At 44.6% G+C, this 24,974-nt stretch overlaps 2 protein-coding genes across 3 annotated transcripts; both read right to left on the minus strand.

Annotated features, from left to right (window-relative positions):
- Positions 1-4,195: 4,195 nt before the first annotated feature.
- On the minus strand, positions 4,196-19,555 carry PIP5KL1 (phosphatidylinositol-4-phosphate 5-kinase like 1). Its single transcript, XM_067471768.1, has 10 exons — positions 19,491-19,555; positions 14,123-14,323; positions 11,906-11,956; positions 11,538-11,692; positions 10,196-10,320; positions 10,077-10,111; positions 9,720-9,775; positions 7,608-7,720; positions 7,261-7,423; positions 4,196-5,312 (listed from the first exon to the last, which is right to left on the minus strand). Exons 2-10 carry the CDS (start codon positions 14,273-14,275, stop codon positions 4,712-4,714), a joined length of 1,452 nt encoding a protein of 483 aa, XP_067327869.1. The 5' UTR covers positions 14,276-14,323; positions 19,491-19,555; the 3' UTR covers positions 4,196-4,711.
- On the minus strand, positions 19,442-24,913 carry DPM2 (dolichyl-phosphate mannosyltransferase subunit 2, regulatory). Of its 2 annotated transcripts, none has more exons than XM_060757774.2 (4): positions 24,828-24,913; positions 22,092-22,181; positions 20,299-20,401; positions 19,442-20,157 (listed from the first exon to the last, which is right to left on the minus strand). In XM_060757774.2, the coding sequence occupies exons 1-4, from the start codon at positions 24,828-24,830 to the stop codon at positions 20,099-20,101; spliced, it is 255 nt and encodes an 84-aa protein (XP_060613757.1). In that variant the 5' UTR covers positions 24,831-24,913; the 3' UTR covers positions 19,442-20,098. The 2 variants fall into 2 exon arrangements, with proteins under 2 accessions (XP_060613757.1, XP_060613756.1); XM_060757773.2 differs by lacking the exon at positions 24,828-24,913 and adding an exon at positions 24,788-24,823.
- Between the last annotated feature and the right edge of the window lie 61 nt (positions 24,914-24,974).

The following is a 24,974-nucleotide window of genomic DNA, read 5'->3' on the forward strand; positions in this document are numbered from 1 at the left end:
TTTGAGCCTGCCACTTTTGGACTCTCGCTTGCTGAGGTGTTCCAGTGAGTATCTCTGTAGATCTTATTTCTAGATTTAAGTTGTGGACGTGCTGGCTGATACCCAAACAAGGGATGAGCTGGAGATGTCTCTGGCTTGGTCCTTTCACTATTGGCTGCTACTTCCCGGTGAATGTCAGGTGGTGCAAGACCAGCTAAGCAGTGTAATTTCTCCAGTGGTGGAGGGCGCAGGCACCCCGCGATAATGCGGCATGTCTCATTAAGAGCCACATCCACTGTTTTAGCGTGGTGAGATGTGTTCCACACTGGGCATGCGTACTCAGCAGCAGAATAGCATAGCGCAAGGGCAGATGTCTTCACTGTGTCTGGTTGTGATCCCCAGGTTGTGCCAGTCAGCTTTCATATGATATTGTTTCTAGCACCCACTTTTTGCTTGATGTTCACGCAGTGCTTCTTGTAGGTAAGAGCACGGTCCAGAGTGACTCCTGGGTATTTGGGTGCGCTGCAATGCTCCAGTGGGATTCCTTTCCAGGTAATAATCCTCAGAACTCGGGATGCTTGTCTGTTCTTGAGGTGAAAGGCACATGTCTGTGTTTTAGATGGATTAGGGATCAGCTGGTTTTCCCTGTAATAGGCAGTAAGAGCACCTAGAGCTTCAGAGAGCTTCTGTTCTACCATCTCAAAGCTCCCTGCTTGAGCGGTGATGGCACGATCATCAGCATAGATGAAGCTCTCTGTCCTTTCTGGCAGTGGCTGGTCATTTGTGTAGATGTTGAACATGGATGGAGCAAGCACGCTCCCCTGAGGCAGGCCGTTCTTCTGTTTCCGCCATCTGCTTCTCTGGCCCTGGAACTCAACAAAAAAGCTCCTGTTTGGTAGCAGGTTCCCTATGAGGCGGGTGAGGTGGTCGTCCTGTGTGATATTATACATTTTTCTCAGGAGGAGGCAGTGGTGGTTCACAGTCTCATAGGCTGCTGACAGGTCTATGAAGACTGTTCCTGTGATCTGCTGCCTTTCAAAGCCATCTTCTATGTGCTGAGTCAGGTTCAGCACTTGCGATGTGCAGCTTTTGCCTTTCCTGAAGCCAGCTTGCTGTGGGATCAGACATGGGTCTATTTTTTCTGTAATTCTATGCAAAATAAGTCTCTCCAGAACTTTGTAGAGGTGGCACAACAACAGGGAGATTGGTCTGGAGCTTTTTGGGTCACTGCGGTCTTTGCCTGGCTTCAAGATGGCGATGACTCTTGCTTTCCTCCAGATTTTGGGGATCTGACAGGATGCAGTGCAGTTGTTCATCAGCTCCAGCAGCCAGCGCCTTGCTTTTGGACCAAAGTTCTTGATTTGTTCCATTTGTTCTGTCCGTAGATCATCCAGGCCAGCTGCTTTGCTATTCCAGACTGCCATCCATCCAGTGCCAGTTAATACCTCCCAAACAAAGGATACTGTTTAGGAATTGTGGGAATTGCAGTCCAAAACACTTGGAGGGAGAGCTCAAGTTGGTCCAGGACAGGTCTAGATGACCTCTGGGGCCCCCTTTATTATAATGCAATCCATTGCTCTTGTTACCAGACTCCCCAAAAAAGTAATGGCCCACCCCTTCTTTATTTTATTCCTTTCTAGAAGAACAAAGCCTGTCTAGATGACCTTTGGGGTACCCTTTATTATAATACGGGGATTCCACTGAAAGTGATGGGCTCTCCTCCTTTGGAGAGTCTTCAATTCAGGCTAGATATCCATTTCTCTCTGTGTGTGTTCCAATATATAAAATGGGGATCTGTCTAGATTACCTTTAGAGGGGTCCTCTTCCCAATTCAATTGTATTAATAGGCCCAATCCAGACGGTCCCGGATTTGCTTTACAATATCATGAAATCGCATCATGAAATTTGCACATCATGAAATCCTAGAATCGGAGTGAGAAGGGATTGCAGGTTGCAGGTTTGAATCCAGGAGAGTGCGGATGAGCTCCCTCTGTCAGCTCCAGTTCCCCATGCAGGGACATGAGAGAAGCCTCCCACAAGGATGGTTAAAACATCAAAATATCTGGGTGTCCCTGGCCAATGTCCTTGTAGACGGCCAATTCTTTCACACCAGAAGCAACTTGCAGTTCCTCATCTATCTATCTTCTATATAAATAACAATGTAATGTTCGTTTGTGAGATTAACATAACTCAAAAACCACTGGATGAATCGAGACCAAATTTGGTCCCAATACACCTCTCAGGCCAACAAGTGACCATCACTCACAAAAACACTGAAAAACACAACAGAAGGGACGAAAAAAGCCAAAAAACATAGAATGCATTACACCGCATGCGCAAAACCACACATATATACACATATGCACAAATACACACACACAAACATATATACACATATATATACACACACAAAATACATATACACAGACTGGGCCATGGCAGGGGATGGCTAGTCTATAGAAATAAAAATGTAATGTTCATTTGTGGGATTAACATAACTAAAAAACCACTGGGCAAAATGACACGAAATTTGGACACTACACCCCAAACAGACTAATGAGTGACCGTCACTCATAACCCCCCCCCCCTCCAAAAAAAAACAGTGGAAAAGACTTAAAACCCCCAAAAGCTAAATGACAATACATAAAAAAGAGAAGGAGGAGGGAAGGAAAGAAGGAAGGAAGGAAGGAAGGAAGGAAGGAAGGGGAGAAAGAAAGAAGGAAGGAAAGAGAGAAGGAAGGATAAAAGGAAGGAAGGAAGGAGAAAGAGGAAAAGAAAGGGGGGATGGAAAGAAAGGGGTAGAGAAAGAAGGAAGGAGAGAAGTAAAGAAAAAAGTAAGGAAGGAAAGAGGGAGCGAAGGAAGAAGAGAAAGAAAGAGAGAAAAAGGGAGGGAAGGAAAGACAGAAGGAAGGGTAGAAGCAAAAAAGCAAAGAAGGAAGGAAAGGTAGAAAAGGAAAGAGAAAGAGGAAAAGAAAAAGAGATAGAGAAGGAAAGAAAAAAGTAAGGAAGGAAAGAGGGAACAAAGGAAGAAAGTAGAGAAAGAGGGAGGGAAGGACAGACAGAAGGAAGGGCGGAAGCAAAAAATGAAGGAAGGAAGGAGAGAAAGGGAAGGAAAAGGAAAAGGGGAAAGGAAAGAGATAGAGAAGGAAGGGAGGAGAGAAGGAAATAAAAAAGTTTGAAAGGAAAGATAGAACGAAGGAAGAAAGGAGGGAAAGAGGGAGGGAAGAACAGACAGAAGGAAGGGTGGAAGCAAAAAGTGAAGGAAGGAAGGAAAGAGGCAGAGAAGGAAGAAAGAGGAGGAAAAGAAAAAGGGAAGGAAAGAGATAGAGAAGGAAGGAAGGAGAGAAGGAAAGAAACAAGTAAGGAAGGAAAGAGGGACTGAAGGAAGAAAGGAGGGAAAGAGGGAGGGAAGGAAAGACAGAAGGAAGAGTGGAAGCAAAAAGTGAAGGAAGGAAGGAAGGAAAGAGGCTGAGAAGGAAGAAAGGAGAGAAAGGTAAGGAAAAGAAAAAGGGAGGAAGGAAGGAAAGAGGTAGAGAAGGAAGGAAGGAGAGAATTAAAGAAGAAAAGGAAAGAAGGAGGGAAAGAAGGAGAGAAAGAGGGAGGGAAGGCTGGCCACAGCAACACGTGGCGGGTACAGCTAGTCTATACATTAAAATGTAATATTTGTTTGTGGGATTAACACAACTCAAAAACCACTGGATGAATTGACACCAAATTTGGTCCCAATACACCTCTCAGGCCAACGAGTAACCATCACTCATAAAAACACTGAAAAACACGACAGAAGAGACTTAAAAAGCCAAAAAACCAAAAAATACATTACAACATATGTGCAAAACCACATATATACACATATACACACACAAAACACATATACACAGACTGGGCCACAGCAATACAAGGCAGGGCACAGCTAGTGAAAAATAAATAAATAGAATCATGGGCTTAGAAGGGAAATCCACAGTCTTGCTTTGGGGAAAGTGATGTCCTTGGTAAATAATTCCCTATGCTTTCTATAAGGAGATATATTCATTTCTTTAATGCTAAGGTGCACTTTCCCCCCATATGAACATTTCTAAACATGGGGTGCATCTTAGAATGGAGAGTTCTTGTTCCTATAGAGAGAAATAAAGCCTTTTTCCTGTACTGAAAATAGTGTGCATCTTAGAATGGATGGTGTCTTTGAATCAAAGAAATAGAGTATTCAAACTGCATATATTTTTTAAAAATGAATAGCAAACCATTTTAATTCCTTCAGTTAAGGACAGGCATCCCTCCCCTACCCCCAATACCCCGTGCATTGGAACTGCGTGGCTTGAGGACTCTTGGGTGTTCCCTGATTCATGAGCTTTAACTCCACCCAACATTTTTGTATTTACGATCAAAAGCCACAATTTGCGAGTTTCCAAATACAGTGCCGCCGGGTCCAAAACCCAGGATTCATTGTTCGTGTCGAGCTGTTGCTGTTCATTCGCCGCCTCTGTGCCGGGCCTGTGCCCCATAGATGGCCCTATGGTCTACCACCTTCTGCCGGAGTCGGGGACGAGTGCGGACTTTCATTGAGAGGCTGGACATGTGACCGACACTGTAACTGTCCACCCCTCGTTCCGTCTTTCCGTTTGTTGTTGGCATCACCGGCCATTAAGTTGCACGGGGCAGTGTCAATGGAGGCTGGCTCCCTCCACCGCTCGCCTGCTCGCCCAGAGCCTCTTCCCCTCCGGCTGGCCAGCCTTCACTCGGTGTGCTCTTCCACCCACTTGCGCAGCCTCCGGGCATAGGTACGTGGCGGCACCGTGGAGAAGCTTTGGTTCCAGTAGCGGATCTTCTTCCAGAGGGTCTCCAGCTTCTTGCGGCAGCCGTACTCCGTGAAGAAGTCGATGATGCCCAGGAAGTAGCGGTACTCAGGCCCGTCGACCACGTGGAGCGGGTTGCGGGAGTTGGGCAGCATGCGCAGGTTCTGGTCCATGTGGATCGAGTCGTCGGTGAGGCTGGTGGCGCCCCAGGTGATGCGGCTGGGCGCTCCGATGCCCATGGGTTGGGAGGAGCCCCCAGCCTCCCCCTCGGAGCTGCCACTGCCGTGCAGGACGTAGGGTGCCAGGATGTCGCGCGTCAGCGTCTCGCTCTTCAGCGATGGCTCCAGGTCGACCTCCACGCTGGGCCGGTGCTTCAGGTACAGCCCCAGCAAGGTGTGCAGGGTGGTCTTGCTCTCCGGGGACAGCTTGTAGAACTGGTCGAGGCTGGACACGGTCTGGTGGATGAAGGACGACAGGGAGCCCTCCTCATCGCCATCCAGCGTCACCACAGAGGGGTTGCGCAGGCTCTGGTTGACCGACCTGTGGGAAGAGCGTAGAGGATAAGGCTGTGCAAAGCTTGGTTTGCACCTCGTACGTCGGATCTGTTTCATAGAATCATAGATTCAAAGAGTTGGAAGAGACCTCATGGGCCATCCAGTCCAACCCCATTCTGCCAAGAAGCAGGAATATTGCATTCAAATCACCCCTGACAGATGGCCATCCAGCCTCTGCTTAAAAGCCTCCAAAGAAGGAGCCTCCACCACACTCCGGGGCAGAGAGTTCCACTGCTGAACGGCTCTCACAGTCAGGAAGTTCTTCCTAATGTTCAGATGGAATCTCCTCTCTTGTAGTTTGAAGCCATTGTTCCATTGCGTCCTAGTCCCCAAGGAAGCAGAAAACAAGTTTGCTCCCTCCTCCCTGTGGCTTCCTCTCACATATTTATACATGGCTATCATGTCTCCTCTCAGCCTTCTCTTCTTCAGGCTAAACATGCCCAGTTCCCTAAGCCGCTCCTCATAGGGCTTGTTCTCCAGACCCTTGATCATTTTAGTCACCCTCCTCTGGACACATTCCAGAGATTCCTACGTCAGATTCCTACATACAGTGGGTAAAACATGTAAGATTCCAAAGTGACCTATGACTTTTCAGATGGGTGGTGCCAAGTCTCCGTCTCCCCCAAAAGGGCTGTGTTTAACATTGAGGCTTTAACACGGGAAGCGAGCAAAATTCTGGGAAAAAGAGTTTAGGGCAGGGTCCTTTGAATTCTGTGCCATAGGGCTCCTCGCTTTCCCAAACTACAGTTCCCAGCATTCTGCTTTCTGCCTTGTGCTACCTCCTCCTCCTCCCTGAAATCTAAAGCGATTTTGAGACAACAGAAGGGGATTGCTGGGAGTTGAATCAAGCCTGTGAGAGGCAGTAACTCCAAAGTTTACTGAGTAGGTTTCTTATTATTATTATTATTATTATTATTATTATATTATTATTATTTTACTGACACAAAAGCACAGTATGTCACACCAAACGAGATCTATATGCTGGATTTTGTATCACAAAATCACAAGTCGAACACTTCACAAGACTGTGTGATGTATCATTATTATTATTATTATTATTATTAGTAGTAGTAGTAGTAGTAGAAACACAACATGATGAGGCCACAGCCGACACTCTGTTGGCTGTTGAATTGGATCGCACGTCGGACACTTCCCAAGTGTCTAGGACTGTGTGATGTATCGGCGAATAATTCATGCAGATCCCAGTAAAGTGGCCTTCTGCAGCTGGGAGATGGTAATTTTGTCAGCACCGATTGTGTTTAAGTGCAGGCCAAGGTCTTAGGCACTGCACCCAGTGTGCCGATCACCACTGGGACCACCTTGATTGGTTTGTGCCAGAGTCTTTGTGGTTCGATTTTTAAATCCTCATATCGTGTCAGCTTTTTAAAATTATTTTAAAGTATTATTATTATTATTATTATTATTATTATTATGTCAAAGGCTGGATGATAATCTGCTTTGGAATAAGGTGTCGCATTTGCGGTTCGATTTTTAAATCCTCATATCGTGTCAGCTTTTAAAAATTATTTTTAAGTATTTTTAATTATATTATTATTATTATTATTTCAAAGGCTGGATGATAATCAGCTTTGGAATAAGGTGTCCCATTATGGGCAAAGCCATGCAAAAAGGTGTTGGAAGGTATTCAGAGAAGGCCACCAAGGTGATCAAAGGTCTGGGGCAGGCATGGGCCCTCCCTGCAGGTGTTTTGGACTTCATGTTCCACCATTCCTAACAGCCTCAGGCTCCTTCCTTTTCCTTTTCCCTTTCCTTTTCCATGTAAATGGCTGAGGGAGAAGCCCAAAACACCTGGAGGAAGGGCCCAAGTTGGCCCATGTGTGGCTTCTAGCATCTTCACCCATCTGCTAGAAGCGGACCCTGTCCACCTGGACACATTCACAACTCCGGGCTCCAGTGTTTTCCGCAGCACTCACATCGTTGTCCTGGCGATGATGTTGACCAGCGCCTTATTCAGGATGCGCTCGTCCTCGCGGAGCGGCTGGATGCCCACCAGGAGACTGTAGTCGATCACGTGCAGGTGCTTCAGGAACTGGGTGTCCAGCTCCACCTGGCGCACAAACCAGGACCGCTGCTCGTCTGCAATGGAGGAGAAGAGGGAAGCCGCTGAGTGCTCCTTTCTTTCGCCCTGCGAGGCTGAGCATCCATGTGCCTTCAAGGCACCCACTCCTCCTTTCCAAACACATGCCATCCCTGCATGCTGCATTTAGTCAAGCTGGACCAAAGCGGCTAGCTTTCTGCATGCAGGGAAATGCAGCCTTACCAAGGCAGATGGTATTGTCTCCGAAGTTGAGGTCCTTGAAGACCATGATGACCTCGCTGCCTTCAGGGGCCGCCTCCGTCCAGCGGTTGACCTCGCAGCCTTTGATGTCGTACCTGGGAGGGAGGCAAGGACAGGCATGTTGCCAGGAGCGCCTCTTCGGGGTATGTTGTTAATAAAGCAGGCGTGTTATTGTTACTTGCTTTAGGCAGCATTGGTTCTCAGCAATGTTTTGATGGCACATCTGGAATCCCAAACTGTGACCTGCACAACCGAATTGTCCAGATCCCAGTCCATCCAGGCCCAGAAGGATAGAAGCAATGCATGGGAAAGTGACTATCTCAGATTGCCATTGATGGCTCCTGTGGTGGAGGCTCCTTCTTTGGAGGCTGTGAACCAGAGGCTGCATGGTCATCTGTCGGGCGAGCTTTGAATGTGATTTTCCTGCTTCTTGGCAGGGATTTGGACTGGATGGCCCACAAGGTCTCTTCCAACTCTATGATTATATGATCCCGTGTTAGTGTGGTGATGCCGGGACTGTGGCACAGCTAGCTGGGAGTCAGCTGCGTTAAGATCACTACTGACCAAAAGGTCATGAGTTCGATGCCAGCCCAGGTCGGAGTGAGCTTCCGACCAAAATTGTTGTCGACCTTTGCAGCCTGAAAGACAGTTGCATCTGTCAAGTAGGAAATTTAGGTACCACTTATGTGGGGAGGCTAATTTAACTGATTTACGAGGCCATGAAAAATCTCCAGCAAGCCTGCAAAGAATGAGGAAGTACTTCATCTGTGTCACAAACGGACGGTGAAGCAACAGCTCCCCCGGTGGCCAGAATACCTTCATTAAAAGCTGGAATGTTAAATAGCCTTTGAGTGTCTATATGTTGTGTGCCTATGGCATTGAATGTTTGCCATGTGTGTGTACATTGTAATCTTCCCTGAGTCCCCTGCGGGGTGAGAAGGGCGGAATATTAATACTTTAAATAAATAAATGCCGATTGTGATTCCCGGGACATACTGGTGTGTGTTGGTTGGGGGATTCTGGGAGTCTGGATAGTGCTATCTGTGATCTGGCAACTTGACGCAAGACTTTGTTATAAGAAATTGAACAAAGAAATATTTATTTAAGGATTCTCAGGCACACAAAGCTTAGTGGTTACACAGTAGTTTCTTCTCAGTATTTCCTCCCCAGAGATATTAGATCGCCCCTTTCCCTCCTGACTTTCCAAAAAAAAGGTAAAAACGTGGCTCTTTGAGCAAGCTTTTGAGAATGCAGCGGAATAGATAACATGGAACTATGAACTGATGAACATGGAATGGCTAGACCAGTGTTTCTCAACCTGGGGGTTGGGACCCCTGGAAGGGTCGTGAAGGGGTGTCAGAGGGGTCACCAAAGACCACCAGAAAACACAGTATTTTCTGTTAGTTATGGAGGTTCAATGTGGGAAGTTTGGCCCAATTCTATCATTGGTGGGGTTCAGAAAGCGTTTTATTTGTAGGTGAACTATACATCCCAGCAACTACAACTTCCAAATGTCAAGGTCTATTTTCCCCAAACTCCACCAGTATTTGGGAATATGGAGTATTCATGCCAAGTTTGGTCCAGATCCATCATTGTTTGAGTCCACAGTGCTCTCTGGATGTAGGTGAACTACAGCTCCCAAACTCAAGGTCAATGCCCACCAAACCCTTCCAGTATTTTCTGTCGGTCATGAGAGTTATGTGTGCCAAATCTGGTTCAATTGCATCTTTGGTGGAGTTCAGAATGCTCTTTTAATTTAAATGAACCATACAGCTCCCAAATGACAAACTACAGCAACTACAACTCCCAAATGACAAAAACCACACACACACACACCCCAACCCCACCAGTATTCAAATTTAGGCATATGGGGTATTTGTGCCAAATTTGATCCAGTGAATACATCCTACATATCAGATATTTACATTATAATTCATAATATTAGCAAAATTACAGTTATGAAGCTGCAACAAAATAATGTTGTGGTTTGGGGTCAACACAACATGAGGAACTGCATTAAGGGGTCACAGCATTAGGAAGGTTGAGAAAAACTGTGCTATTGGCTCCAAAAAGGACGCTGTGCACGGGACTCACCTCTCCAAGATCCTCTCGTGGGGGTAGAAGATGCTTTGCATGATGATGAAGTACTTCTGGAGAGGAAAACAACATGCATACTGTATGTATAGGTAGGTAGATAGGAACCGTTTTAAAGACCCCATTGCCCATATCTGGAATATGGGGTGTGGTATTAGTCGGGCCTGTAGTAACTCTCGAGCAACCAGAAATGTCATTTATCCCATGGGTACCCATGGGTTGTTGCCATGAAATGGCACTATGGCCACCACCCATAAGTCATACATGATGGAGGATTGTGGACGTTGTGGCCAAAGCATGGGCTTTGGGAGGCTCTGCTGATACTCACTGGCGGCTGCAACACTTGCGGGGACTCACCTTCTTCTGACGAGGGATGACTATACTGTGGATCCCTATTAGGAGGAAGAGAAGAGAACGTGGGCGAGAGCGGAGAGGGTGCTGCCAAGAGACTTGGATCCCATTCATGCAACTCTTACCCAAGAATTTGACCAGGAGGGAGTGCGGGTAGCTCTCCATGTGCTCAATGTATTTGGGCAGGTTGGTCAGGATGAAACGGATCTCTCGCCGCTTCTGGGTCTTCAGGAAGAAGTGCTTGTCGTGGCTGACGGGAACAACAGGAGAAGGAGATTGTGGCCCCAGGAAAGTTGGGGTTGCATCTAAGCTTGTACACATATGTACCTATCATCCAGGAGCTAAGCCTTTCTATTTATGTGCTGCCCTCTTGTGGTTGCATCCTAGCCCTGTATACATACATAAATAGTACATACTTAGAGGCCAGTAGCTAATCCTTTCTATCTATATGCTGCCCTTTTGTGGTTGTATCTGAGTCCTGCAGCTAGATAGATAGATAGATAGATAGATAGATAGATAGAGGCCAGTAGCTAATCCTTTCTATCTATATGCTGCTTTCTTGTGGGTGCGTACATACATACATACATACATATCTAGAGGCCAGTAGCTAATCCTTTCTATCTATATGCTGCTTTCTTGTGGGTTCGTACATACATACATACATATCTAGAGGCCAGTAGCTAATCCTTTCTATCTATATGCTGCTTTCTTGTGGTAGCATCCGAGCTGTGCATACATACATACATACATACCTAGAGGCCAGTAGCTAATCCTTTCTATCTATATGCTGCTTTCTTGTGCTTTCTTGTGGGTGCGTACATACATACATACATACATTCATACATACATATCTAGAGGCTCGTAGCTAATCCTTTCTATCTATATGCTGCCCTCTTGTGGTTGCATCTGAGCTGTGCAAATATACATACATATCTAGAGGCCAGTAGCTAATCCTTTCTATCTATATGCTGCCCTCTTGTGGTTGCATCTGAGCTGTGCATATATACATACATATCTAGAGGCCAGTAGCTAATCCTTTCTATCTATATGCTGCCCTTTTGTGGTTGCACCTGAGCCCTGCAGACATACATACCTAAAGATCAGTAGCTAATCCTTTCTATCAATATACTGCTCTCTTGCGGTTGCATCCGAGCTGTGCATACATACATACATATATATTTATGTAGCTAATCTTTTCTATCTATATGCTGCCCTTTTGTGGTTGCATCTGAGCCCTATACACATTCATATCCAGTAGCTAATCCTTTCTATCTATATGCTGCTCCCTTGTGGTGGCATCTGAGTCCTGCAGACTTGGATATGTAAAGCCCAGAAGTTAGTCCTTTCTAGTTATATGCTGCCCCCTTGTGGTTCCATCCAAGCTCTGCACACATGCATACCTAAAGGCCAGTGGCTAATCCTTTCTATCTACACACTTCCCCCTTTTACTGTCAGAACATCTCTTACCTGAGGAAGAAATTAGCAGAGCTCTTGGAGTTGCTGATAAACTGTAGGTAGGAGTTCTCGCAACACAAGGATGTTTGGTAATCCAGATCCATCATGCCAAGGAAATGCCGGAAATAGGCGAAAACGGGCCCGGCGTACGTCCGCATCTCATAGCCCTGTGAGGGAAGAGCAACTTGGGGTTGAATCACTTCTGCTCAGAGGCCAGGGAATTAGGAGCAGAAGGAAAAAGTGACCCAATCCAACAATTCATGATCTGCATCCTGAAGATGTCACACACTCCCCGGGTTTCACCCCACTTTTGCAATTAATCCATCAAGGTGTGCCCCATGTTCCCAGTTTTTGCCTGGCCCATTATGACTGGCTCCTACCTCGTGGGGCTGCTTCAGCACTTTCCTAAAATCTGACGTCTTATGGACTTCCTGGGAAAGAGAAAGAGAAAGAGAAAGAAAGCTTAGGAGGACACTTGTGAATGGGACATGCGTGGCAAGAGTACCAGCTAAGGGCCACATGGTTGGGACTTTGGGGGAAATCCGCACTCTTCTAGGTTCCTTCTGAGCACAAAACATCACAGAGAGGGCTAAAAACACGACTTAGAGTTCCTTCCTAAAAAGGGCAAAAGCATCGCCTGGCTTGAAAACAGTCCATAGGAAAGGGATTGGAAGTCTTAGTAGACCACAAGCACTGGATCCGTGTGGCTGTGTACCTATGAGCCAGTGGTTCTCAACCTGGGGTCCCCAGCCTTCAACTCCAAGAAATCCTAACAGCTGGTAAACTGGCTGGGATTTCTGGGAGTTGCAGGCCAAAAATATCTGGGGACCCCAGGTTGAGAACCACTGCTATAAGCTATTCCTTTCTGTGTGCTGCCATCTTGTGGTTGTATTTGAGTGTTGCAGACATAGATACGTAAAGGCCTGCAGCTAATCCTTTCTAGCTATACACTGCCCTCTTGTGGTGGCATCTGAGCTCTGCATACACACATACATACCTACCTTCATACAAACATACACACATACACACATACTTACCTTCCTAGAGGCCAAAAGCTAATCCTTTCTATCTCTATGCTGCCCTCTTGTGGTGGCATCTGAGCTCTGCATACACACATACAAACATACCTTCCTAGAGGCCAAAAACTAATCCTTTCTGTCTCTATGCTGCCTGCCTGTGGTGGCATCTGTGCTCTGCATACACACACACACACATACATACATACTTAACTTCCTAGAGGCCAAAAACTAATCCTTTCTATCTCTATGCTGCCATCTTGTGGTGGCATCTGAGCCCTGCATACACACATACATACCTACCTACCTTCCTAGAGGCCAAAAACTAATCCTTTCTATCTCTATGTTGCCTGCCTGTGGTGGCATCTGTGCCCCGCATACATACACACACACATACATACACACCTACCTAGAGGTCAAATGCTAATCCTTTCTATCTCTATGCTGCCATCTTGTGGTGGCATCTGAGCTCTGCATACACACATACATACCTACCTACCTTCCTAGAGGCCAAAAACTAATCCTTTCTATCTCTATGTTGCCTGCCTGTGGTGGCATCTGTGCCCTGCATACATACACACACACATACATACACACCTACCTAGAGGCCAAAAGCTAATCCTTTCTATCTCTATGCTGCCTGCTTGTGGTGGCATCTGTGCTCTGCACACACACACACACACACATACATACTAAGCTTCCTAGAGTCCAAAAGCTAATCCTTTCTATCTGTATGCTGCCATCTTGTGGTGGCATCTGAGCCCTTCATACAAACACACACACATACATACATACCTTCCTTCCTAGAGGCCAAAAACTAATCCTTTCTATCTGTATGCTGCCCTCTTGTGATGGCATCTGAGCCCTGCATACATACACACATACATACCTACCTACCTTCCTAGAGGCCCAAAACTAATCCTTTCAGAGCGAGAGCCGAGAGCCCCTGCGAAGGAGTCACCGGAGGATCACACACACATATACATACTAACCTTCCTAGAGGTCGAAAGCGAATCCTTTCTATCTGCATGCTGCCCTCTTGTGGTGGCATCTGAGCCCTTCATACAAACACACACACATTACATACATACTTACCTTCCTAGAGGCCAAAAGCTAATCCTTTCTATCTGCATGCTGCCCTCTTGTGGTGGCATCTGAGCCCTTCATACAAACACACACACATACATACATACATACTTACCTTTCTAGAGGCCAAAAGCTAATCCTTTCTATCTGTATGCTGCCCTCTTGTGGTGGCATCTGAGCCCTGCATACACACCTACATACCTACCTTCCTTCCTAGAGGCCAAGAACTAATCCTTTCTATCTCTATGCTGCCTGCCTGTGGTGGCATCTGAGCGCGGCACACAAACATACCTTGAGGTCAGAAGCCGATCCTTTCTATCTCTCTATCTTCCTTGTGGTTGCATCTGAGTATACATACATACATACATACATACCAGTAACTAATCCTTTCTGAACATGTGTGACACGGCAGCTAAAAAAGCCATTACGCTTCCAGGCTGGACATTGCCATAGGGGTCCATGTGGACCACCAACCCCGCCAAGTACAACCCTCACCAAGCATGACCAGTTATCCATCGCGTGCTGGATCGATGCCTTGAGCCCTTGCTTCAGCTGGCAGGTCAGCGGGTAGAACTCGTGGTCCCGGTTGATCTCAAAGAAGCCCAGGAGTTGCCATTGCTCGTGGATGCGCCAAAGGATCCGGTGCATGAGCGGGATCCTCCGGTGGCTCCGTCGCAGGGGCTCTCGGCTCTCGCTCTGAAAGAGGAAAACAAGCAGAGAACCAAGGTTGGAGAGTGACAGGTCTGTGTGCCACGTTGGGCCCTGATCCACCGAGCCACGGGGGGAGTCTTTGTTGGAGTTTCTGTTGCTATTGTCCTCCCAATCCTGCTATATGCCTGCAAAACGTGGACTGTCTATAGATGTCACACTCAACTCCTGGAACGATTCCATCAGTGTTGCCTCCAAAAAATCCTGCAAATCTCTTGGGAAGAAGACAGGCGGACAAAGGTCAGCGTGCTGGAAGAAGAAGCAAAGACCACCAGCATTGAAGCCATGTTCCTCTGCCATCAACTCCACTGGACTGAAGGCCCAAAGATCACCATCTCCCAAAGCAGTTACTATACTCCCAACTCAAGTACAGGAAGCATAATGTCGATGGACAGCAAAAGAGATTGAAAGATGGGCTTAAAGCCAACCTTAAAAACAGTGGCATAGACACTGAGAGAGAACTGGGAAGCCCTGACCCTTGGGTACTCCAACTGGAGGTCAGCTGTGACCAGCAGTGCTGCAGAATTCAAAGAGGCATGACTAGAGGGCGCAAGGGGAAAAAAAATATGCCAAGAGGAAGAAGACATGTCAAGCCAGTCCTGACCGGGACCGCCTTCCGCCTTCCGTCTGGAAACCGATGTCCTCACTGCGGAAGAACATGTGGGTCAAGAATAGGGCTCCACAGCCACCTACAGATCCACTGCCAAGACATTGCACTTGGAAGGCCATCATCCTCAGGCTACAAGGGATCGCCAAACTATTATTATTGCAAAGGCTGGATGACCGTCTATTGGAGGTGCTTTGACTGTGCTTTTCCTGTATGGAAGAATAAAGAGGGTTGGACTGGATGGCCTCTGGGGTTTTTGCTATTGTGAGGGTTGAATGAAAAGTAATGCCTCCACCTTCGTAACTCCTCAACAGATGGCAGTACTGGTATACGACAAGTACTGGCTTGTTCAGTAGACTCTCCTCTACAGTTCCATTTTGGCGGGAAGCCTTACCGTTGAACGGTTGTGTTGTTAAAGTGTGAAGTATGGAACTCTTGACAGCAGAAGGTGTCACCCCAAAGGAGATTCATCAGAGAATGCAAGCTGTTTATGGTGATTGTGTTGATGTGAGTACTGTGTATCGTTGGGCGAGTAAGTTTAAAGATGTTGAGTTGACACTTTTTGCTGTCAAGAATTCAGTGACTGCCCATTGCTTATTTCGCATTGACTGACAGTCTGTGAAGGGTTCCATACTTCGCACTTTAACAACACAAGAGTTCAATGCCAAGGCCTCCCGCCAAAATGGAACTGTAGAGGAGAGTCTACTGAACAAGCCAGTACCTGCCATTTGTTGAGGAGCTATGAAAGGGGAGGCATTACTTTTCATTCAACCCTCATATTTGTCCATGTTCCCCTTCCCAATTCATTTGCACAAACACTCTCCATCCACCTGCCACTGGCCTGGCCTGCCTGTCAACTTTCAAAAAGTTTGCCTATGTCATTCATTCATATATATATATATATATATATATATATATATATATGTGTGTGTGTGTGTGTGTGTGTGTGTGTGTGTGTGTGTACGTATATGTATGTATATATACACATACACATACACACATATCTTGGGGCTCCATGAGAAGCTTTTGCTCCAAAAAGGGGCTCCTTGGCTGAAAAGGTTTCAGAAGCCCTACTTTAAGCAAACTAAAGGTGTTCAAACCCAAGATGGCGGACCTTCTTACAGAAGCAGGAGGCACCATGCCGTTTTGGGGACCTACCTGTGGAGTAGACATGGCTGGGCCTGCCCACCACCGCTCTCGGAGAAGCAAGAAGATGGCCAACGGAACCTTTGACAGTCTCCCAGGAAACCATGGAATGCTCTCAGAGATCCCTCGCATGGGAGCATCAGCAAGCTGGCCCTAAGTCATAGCCCATCGGAGAAGAGCATCAGCGGAGCGGCCATAATCCAAAGCCCATCAGAGAAGAGGATCAGCAAGGTGGTCATAAGTCATAACCCATCGGAGAAGTGGCACAACGGGGTGGCCATAAGCCAAAGCCCATTGGAGAAGAGGATCAGCAAGGTGGTCATAAGTCATAACCCATCGGAGAAGTGGCACAACGGGGTGGCCATAAGCCAAAGCCCATTGGAGAAGAGGATCAGCAAGGTGGTCATAAGTCATAACCCATCGGAGAAGTGGCACAACGGGGTGGCCATAAGCCAAAGCCCATTGGAGAAGAGGATCAGCAAGGTGGTCATAAGTCATAACCCATCGGAGAAGTGGCACAACGGGATGGCCATAAGTCAAAGCCCATTGGAGAAGAGGATCAGCAAGGTGGCCCTAAGTCATAACCCATCGGAGAAGTGGCACAACGGGGTGGCCATAAGCCAAAGCCCATTGGAGAAGAGGATCAGCAAGGTGACCCTAACTCATAACCCATCGGAGAAGTGGCACAACGGGATGGCCATAAGTCAAAGCCCATTGGAGAAGAGGATCAGCAAGGTGGCCCTAAGTCATAACCCATCGGAGAAGTGGCACAACGGGGTGGCCCTAATCTAAAGCTCATTGGAGAAGAGGATCAGCAAGGTGGCCCTAAGTCATAACCCATCGGAGAAGTGGCACAACGGGGTGGCCATAATCCAAAGCCCATTGGAGACGAGGATCAGCAAGGTGGTCATAAGTCATAACCCATCGGAGAAGTGGCACAACGGGGTGGCCATAATCCAAAGATCACTGGAGAAGAGGATCAGCAAGGTGGTCATAAGTCATAACCCATCGGAGAAGTGGCACAAGGGTGGCCATAATCCAAAGCCCATTGGAGAAGCGGATCAGCAAGGTGGTCATAAGTCATAACCCATCGGAGAAGTGGCACAACGGGGTGGCCATAATCCAAAGCCCATCAGAGAAGAGGATCAGCAAGGTGGTCATAAGTCATAACCCATCGGAGAAGTGGCACAACGGGGTGGCCCTAAGCAAAAGCCCATTGGAGGATACTGTATTCCAATATTAATGCCAAGTGAAGACAGTGTGTGTGGCATGGTATTGTATGGGATGCAGCATTTGCACAGCCTATTTCCAATAGTCATTCTCGACCAACCAGGAATTATATTTATCTGGCACCTACCAATCCCCATGGATTAATGTTGAGCATACAGTATTATCATTATTGTTATTAATCTAATGGAATTGCCATAAGATGAAGCCTGTTGGAGAAGTGGCCTAGCGTGGTGTCAACACTGGTGATGGGATAGTTACATTTGTTATTAATTAAACAACAACAACATATTTGTTTTTGGGCTATGGCCCTAAATATTAATATATTTATTATTGGGCTATGACCTCAATTGAATAATAATAATTTTATTTATTATTAGCTGTTCCCTGCCATGCGTTGCTGCGGCCCAGTGTTTTTGTGTGTGTATACAGATGTATATATTTGTGTATATATGTGTGTTTGCATATATATGTGGTTTTGCACATGCATTGTAATGTATTTTTTTGGCATTTTAAATTTATTATTATTATTATTATTATTATTATTTTATTTGCAGTATTTATATTCCGCCCTTCTCCTCACCCCGCAGGGGACTCAGGGTGGATTACAGTGTACACATATATGGCAAACATTCAATGCCAATTTTTGACATACAACGTATACAGACATACACAGAGGCTATTTCACTTTTTCTGGCCGCCAGGGGAGCTGTCGCTTTCATCGTCCATCTGCAACACTGATAAAGCACTTCCGCATTCCCCGCATGCTGGAGTCTTTTTATGGCCTCATCAATTAGTTAATTGAGCCTCCCCACACTTTAAGGTGGTACCTAATTTTCCTACTTGACAGATGCAACTGTCTTTCGGGTTGCAAAGGTCGACAACAGGCTACACAATTGGTTGGAAACCCACTCCAACCCTGGCTTCGAACTCATGACCTTTTGGTCAGAGTGATCTTAATGCAGCTTAGCCAGCTGCGCCACAATCTCTTCTGCTGTGTTTTTCAGTGTTTTTATGAGTGACGGTCACTCGTTGGTCTGAGAGGTGTTACTGTGTCCAAATTTGGTGTCAATTCGTCCAGTGGTTTTTGAGTTCTATAAATCCCACAAACAAACATTACATTTTTATTTATATAGATTTGGCGATGACCCCAATTAAATAATAATAGTAATAATTATTATTATCTTTGTTATTGGGCTATGACCCCAATTACATTATTATTATTATTAATCTTATTGGGCTATAATCCAAATTAAACAATAATAGTAATAATAACAATTGTATTTGTTATTGGGCTCTGTCCTCCGTGGCGACCACAGCAACGAGAACACTGAAGTCCGATAAAACCTTAGAATCCTAGAATCCTAGAGTTGGAAGAGACCTGGTGGGCCATCCAGTCCAACCCCATTCTGCCAAGAAGCAGGAATATTGCATTCAAATCACCCCTGACAAATGGCCATCCAGCCTCTGCTTAAAAGCTTCCAAGGAAGGAGCCTCTACCACACTCCAGGGCAGAGAGTTCCACTGCTGAACGGCTCTCAGTCAGGAAGTTCTTCCTCATGTTCAGATGGAATCTCCTCTCTTGTAGTTTGAAGCCATTGTTCCCTTGCGTCCTAGTCTCCAGGGAAGCAGAAAGGAAGCTTGCTCCCTCCTCCTCCCTGTGGCTTCCTCTCACATATTTATACATGGCTATCATATCTCCTCTCAGCCTTCTCTTCTTCAGGCTAAACATGCCCAGCTCCTTAAGCCGCTCCTCATAGGGCTTGTTCTCCAGACCGTTGACCATTTTAGTCACCCTCCTCTGGACACATTCCAGCTTAGAGTCAATATCTCTCTTGAGTTGTGGTGCCCAGAATTGGACACAATATTCCAGATGTGGTCTACCAAAGCAGAATAGAGGGGTAGCATTACTTCCTTAGATCTAGACACTAGGCTCCTCTTGATGCAGGCCAAAATCCCATTGGCTTTTTTTGCCACCACATCACATTGTTGGCTCATGTTTAACTTGTTGTCCTTATCTATCAATGGAGAATGTGATGCATGTCTTATGACTAGGAATTCCAAGATGGTGAAAGACTGAGGGTCAGAATGTGGAATCTCGACAAAACAGAAACCGGAGAAAGAAGAAACCTAAAAATATATATATTTATTGTGAATGCAAGAAGTTTCGCTTACGTGGCTGGGGGGAGAGGGGCCTGAGGCTGTTAGGAACTGTGGAAGTCGAAGTCCAAAACACCTGTCGGGAAGGCCGAAGTTGGCCCAGGCCTGCTCCAGTTCAAGTCCTGGTTGTCACAAACCGCGGCAATACTCAGCATGGAGGGTGCTCAGTGGTTGCTTTGAGAGCCCTTTTGGAAAACTTCAGGCCAGCCAGATGTCGCAAGGAAAGATGTCAATTAGAATCCATTCTGCTCAGTGTAAATCTTGATTTATACAAGGGAAAAACCATGCTGGATGCACATAGGGGGCCCGGCGACCATTGGGGAAAAGGGGAAAGGAAATCTCTGCAGCGCCTTGCTCCAGAAACGCGGCAGAATCCAATTCCTACAGCTTCTCTTGCAGTCAAAACACTTTTGGAATAAGCTTGGAGACTTCCAACATTGCAAAGGAATCGTTTTTAAAAGGCCAGGAGGGGCGAGGATCAAGTGATAACCCAGTGTGGATTCACACACACACACAAGGAATGGGAGAATGCAGAGTGAGCTCTGTTCCCTTTGGTCCGTAACCAGCAAAACACAAACAGGACGGAGTCCCTGCCTGTGCTCTTCCTGGCCGCCTGCCTTCCTTCACGCCGATTTCTTTGCCGCCTTCCTGCTCTTCCACGTGATGACGGCAATAAAAGTCCCTGTAGAAAAGAGACACCATTAAGCTGTGACTCTGTGAGAATACAAAGGGGATGGAAAACAGGGAAGGATCATGGCTGGTCTAGAGAGATACTCCCACAGGAGAGACTACTCAAGGCGGAAAATGCTCGGCGTTGACTCACCGACGAAGAGGAGCAAGAGCAGCCCTGCAGCAACGGGGATGAGGACAGAATACTCTCTCGGCAGGAAGTACGCCTGGATCAGGTGGTCGCTCTCAATGAAGGGCTGAAGAGACAGACAGGGGAAGATGGCTCACAAAAGGAAAGCACTCTACCTGGGTTTCCAGGTATTGCAAGGAAGCCCCAAAAGCAGTCCGGTGTGTGTGTGTGTATGTATATGTATATGTGTGTGTGTGTATATATATATATATAGAGAGAGAGAGCCCCCGGTGGCGCAGTGGGTTAAAGCTACTGAGTTGCTGAGCTTGTTGATCGAAAGGTCGCAGGTTCGATTCCGGGGAGCGGCGTGAGCTTCCGCTGTCAGCCCTAGCTTCTGCCAACCTAGCAGTTCGAAAACATGCAAATGTGAGTAGATCAATAGGTACCGCTCCGGCGGGAAAGTAACGGCGCTCCATGCAGTCATGCTGGCCACATGACCTTGGAGGTGTCTACGGACAACGCTGGCTCTTCGGCTTAGAAATGGAGATGAGCACCACACCCCAGAGTCAGACATGACTGGACTTAATGTCAGGGGACTACCTTTACCTTTACCTTAAATATATATATATATATATATATATATATATATATATATATGGTTTCCCCCTGGCATGAAGTCCAGCCATATCCGACTCTGGTGCTCATCTCCATTTCTAAGTCAAAGAGCCGGCATTGTCCATAGACACCTCCAAGGTCATGTGGCCATAGGCATGACTGCATGGAGGACCGTTACCTTCCCGCAGAAGCTGTGCCTATTGATCTACTCACATTTGCATGTTTTCAAACTGCCAGGATGGCAGAAGCTGGGCCTAACAGCGGGAACTCTCCCTGTCCCGTGGATTTGAACCGTTGACCTTCTGGTCAACAAGTTCAGCAGCTCAGCAGTTTAACCCATTGTGCCACCGGAGGTTCCATATACATACATGTGTGTATGTGTGTGTATATATATATATATTTATTTATCGTGTCATCAGCAACCATACCATAGTGTTACAATTCTTACAGAACAAAACAAACACACAGATTAAAAAGAAAAAGAAAGAAAAACATGACATGAGAGAAGCCTCCTTGCAGGATTGCAAGACATCCGGGCGTCCCCTGGGCCACGTCTTCGTAGACGGCCGATTCTCTCGATCCAGAAGCAACCAGAGACGACTTGCAGCATGCAAACAAAAAAGCAAAACAACCAACGGCCCTTTTCAGGACCAACCATGACTATATATATATATATATATATATATATATATATATATATTGGTCGTGTCAGGTGCGACCTGAGAAACTGCAAGTTGCTTCTGGTGTGAGAGAATTGGCCGTCTGCAAGGACGTTGCCCAGGGGACACCTGGATGATTTGATGTTTTATCATCCTTGTGGGAGGCTTCTCTCATGTCCCCGCATAAGGAGCTGGAGCTGATAGAGGGAGCTCATCTGCCTCTCCCCGGATTTGAACCTGTGACCTGTCGATCTTCAGTCCTGCCGGCACAGGGGTTTAACCCACTGTGCCACCGGGGGCTCCTATATATAATATGAGAATTGAAGACGTCCTGAATATATATGACATAATATATATAAAATATATTAATATATATAATTATATATTATATTAATATTAATATTACTATTATTATTATTATTATTATTATTATTATGAGAATTGGAGGGGTTCTGAATATTCACATGGGAGGGATCAATGTATTCTGCCTTTATTTATTCCTTTAATATGGGATCAAAATAAAAAAAGCAAGCCAGTCCATACCAGTACGATGATCCAGACGGTATAATAAGCGAAGAGGAGAAGGCTGAAGGCAACCAAGCCATAGCCAACCAACTGGTCAGTTGCAGTGGCCTGAAAGGGAAAAAGGAGAATCAATGCTGACCCCTTGTCTATCTGTCTGTCTATCTGTCTATCTGTCTATCTATCTATCTATCTATCTATCCATCCATCCATCCATGTGTGTCTATCTATCTATCTATCTATCTATCTATCTGTCTGTCTATCTGTATATCTATCTATCCATGTGTGTGTATACAATGTATGTATGTATGCCGGTTTCTACCACCAAGGCTTCTCCGTGGTTTGGTGGATTTGGACCAATTTTGGCACTTTGTCCCTTCATGGTCCAGCTATAAAGGAAGAAAAGGGCCAAAGCGGATTTGCTGTGCCTCAGTGAAGGACCGGCTGTTGCTAGGTGAAGTGTCCTGCCTGCTACAAGGAGACATGTATATGAAGGGAAGAATGAAGGGAAAGAAAGGAGATGAGAAGGAAGGAAGGAGCCCTGTGAACCATTGCGGAGATTAAGATCCTCCGGGGAGGCCCTGCTTTCCATCCCGCCATTGTCACAGGCGCGATTGGTGGGGACGAGAGACAAGGCCTTCTTGGTGATGGCTCCCCGGCTATGGAACTCCCTTCCTGGTGAGACCAGGTCAGCCCCCTCCCTCCTGTCCTTTAGAAGGATGGTCAAAACTTGGCTGTGGGACCAAGCTTTCGGGACAGGGCAATAAAGTGGCAATAGGAAAGATGACCGGGCCAATTAGATTTGACGCTGATGACTAGGACAGTTTTAAATGGTGTATTTTAATATTTTGATCATTTTTTTTTTATATTTATGTTTTGTATGTGAATCTGTGTTTGCCGTGTATATGTTGTGCTCCACCCTAAGTCCGCTTCGGGGTGAGAAGGGTGGAATATCAATGTTTTAAGTAAATAAATACATTTTATAATGTGCTCATTTTAGTCAAGCTGTCAATACAAATCATCTTGTTTAGTGTGGCCATGTCTTACAGCAGTTGTCACCACAGATCATCGGGCGTTGTGTTCTGAGTTTTAAAATGTTGTTTTATATATGCTATAGTTTTGCTCTCGTGTCTTGTCCTCTGTGTCTATTTTATGCGTGGTTTTAGGCACTTTGCATCATATGAAAGACGCCCCAAGTCCCTTCGGGGAGATGGAGGCTGGGTACAGAAATAAAGTGACTGTCTTTATTACACACATACTTATATATATATATATATATATATATATATATATATAAAATGGCAGCGAATGGGGAAGCCTCTTAATATGCATGGAATATGTTCTCTCTTCCAAAACATCCTATTTCTGTTTCAATTTTATTTTAGTGCCTGTATTTCTTCATTTTGAATCACAGGGAATGTAATTAAAAAAAAGATATTTTTGAATTAATGTTTTGAAACATGTTATTGTGTGTGTGTATAATTTTAGTCTCTATATATAATCTATTATTTTATTCTATGAACACATATATATCATAACATTTATGTATTTAATATTAGTCTCTCTATATATAATCAAAATTCTATATATACATATTTATTACTTTATTCTACACACATACATACATCATAATATATATGCATATCATTTTAGTCTATATCTATATAATCTATATTCTATACATACATATACATTATATTCTACAAACACATATATAATATATATGCATATCATTTTAGTGTATATATAATCTATATTCTTTATATATATATTATTCTATACATACATATATATATATCAATAATATATCTCGACTAAAATTATATACATATATATATATTATTGATATATGTGTCTGTAGAATAAAATAACATATATGTATATAAAGAATATAGATTATATATACCCTGACATTACATGCATATATATTATTTTATTCTATACACACATATAATATATATGCATATCATTTAATGTATATCTATATCTATATCTACGTATATATTTTATTCTATACATACATATATATCAATAATATATATAGACTAAAATTATATACATACATATATATATATATATATTATTGATATATGTGTCTGTAGAATAAAATAACATATACGTATATAAAGAATATAGATTATATATACCCTAAAATGACATGCATATATATATTATTTTATTCTATACACATATAATATATATGTGTATAATTTTAATGTATATATATATTCTTTATATACATATATATTTTATTCCATACATACATATATATATATATCAATAATATATACAGACTAAAATTATATACATATATATATCATTGATATATGTCTGTAGAATAAAATAATATATACGTATATAAAGAATTTAGATTATATATACACTAAAATTATATGCATATATATTTTATTCTATACACACATATAATAATATATATGCATATAATTGTAATGTATATCTATCTATCTATCTATATATAGATATCCCTTATATGTATATCTTTTATTCTATACAGACATATATATCAATAATATGTATAGACTAAAATTATGTACATATATATATATTATATAAAATAATATATACGTATTTAAAGAATATAGATTATATATGCACTAAAATTATATGCATATATATATATTATTTTATTCTATACACACATATAATAATATATACATATTGGTTATCTTTTGGAAATCTAAATGTATAATCCTAACCAAAGCAACCTCTCCCATTGGCTTTTATTCCCAGACTCACCATTGTGAAGTTCTATTTCCTGCTTGGGAAGACTTCCTTCCGGTGCCATAGAGGCGGAAGGAGAAAGAGCGGTCGCAGAGCCATAGAGGTGGGTGCTTTAACCGCCGCGCATGCGCACAGCAGCGGCTAAGAATGGGTTTCTAGCCT

This window comes from Anolis sagrei, chromosome 11 (genome assembly GCF_037176765.1).
Source record: "Anolis sagrei isolate rAnoSag1 chromosome 11, rAnoSag1.mat, whole genome shotgun sequence".
Lineage (NCBI taxonomy): Eukaryota > Metazoa > Chordata > Lepidosauria > Squamata > Dactyloidae > Anolis > Anolis sagrei.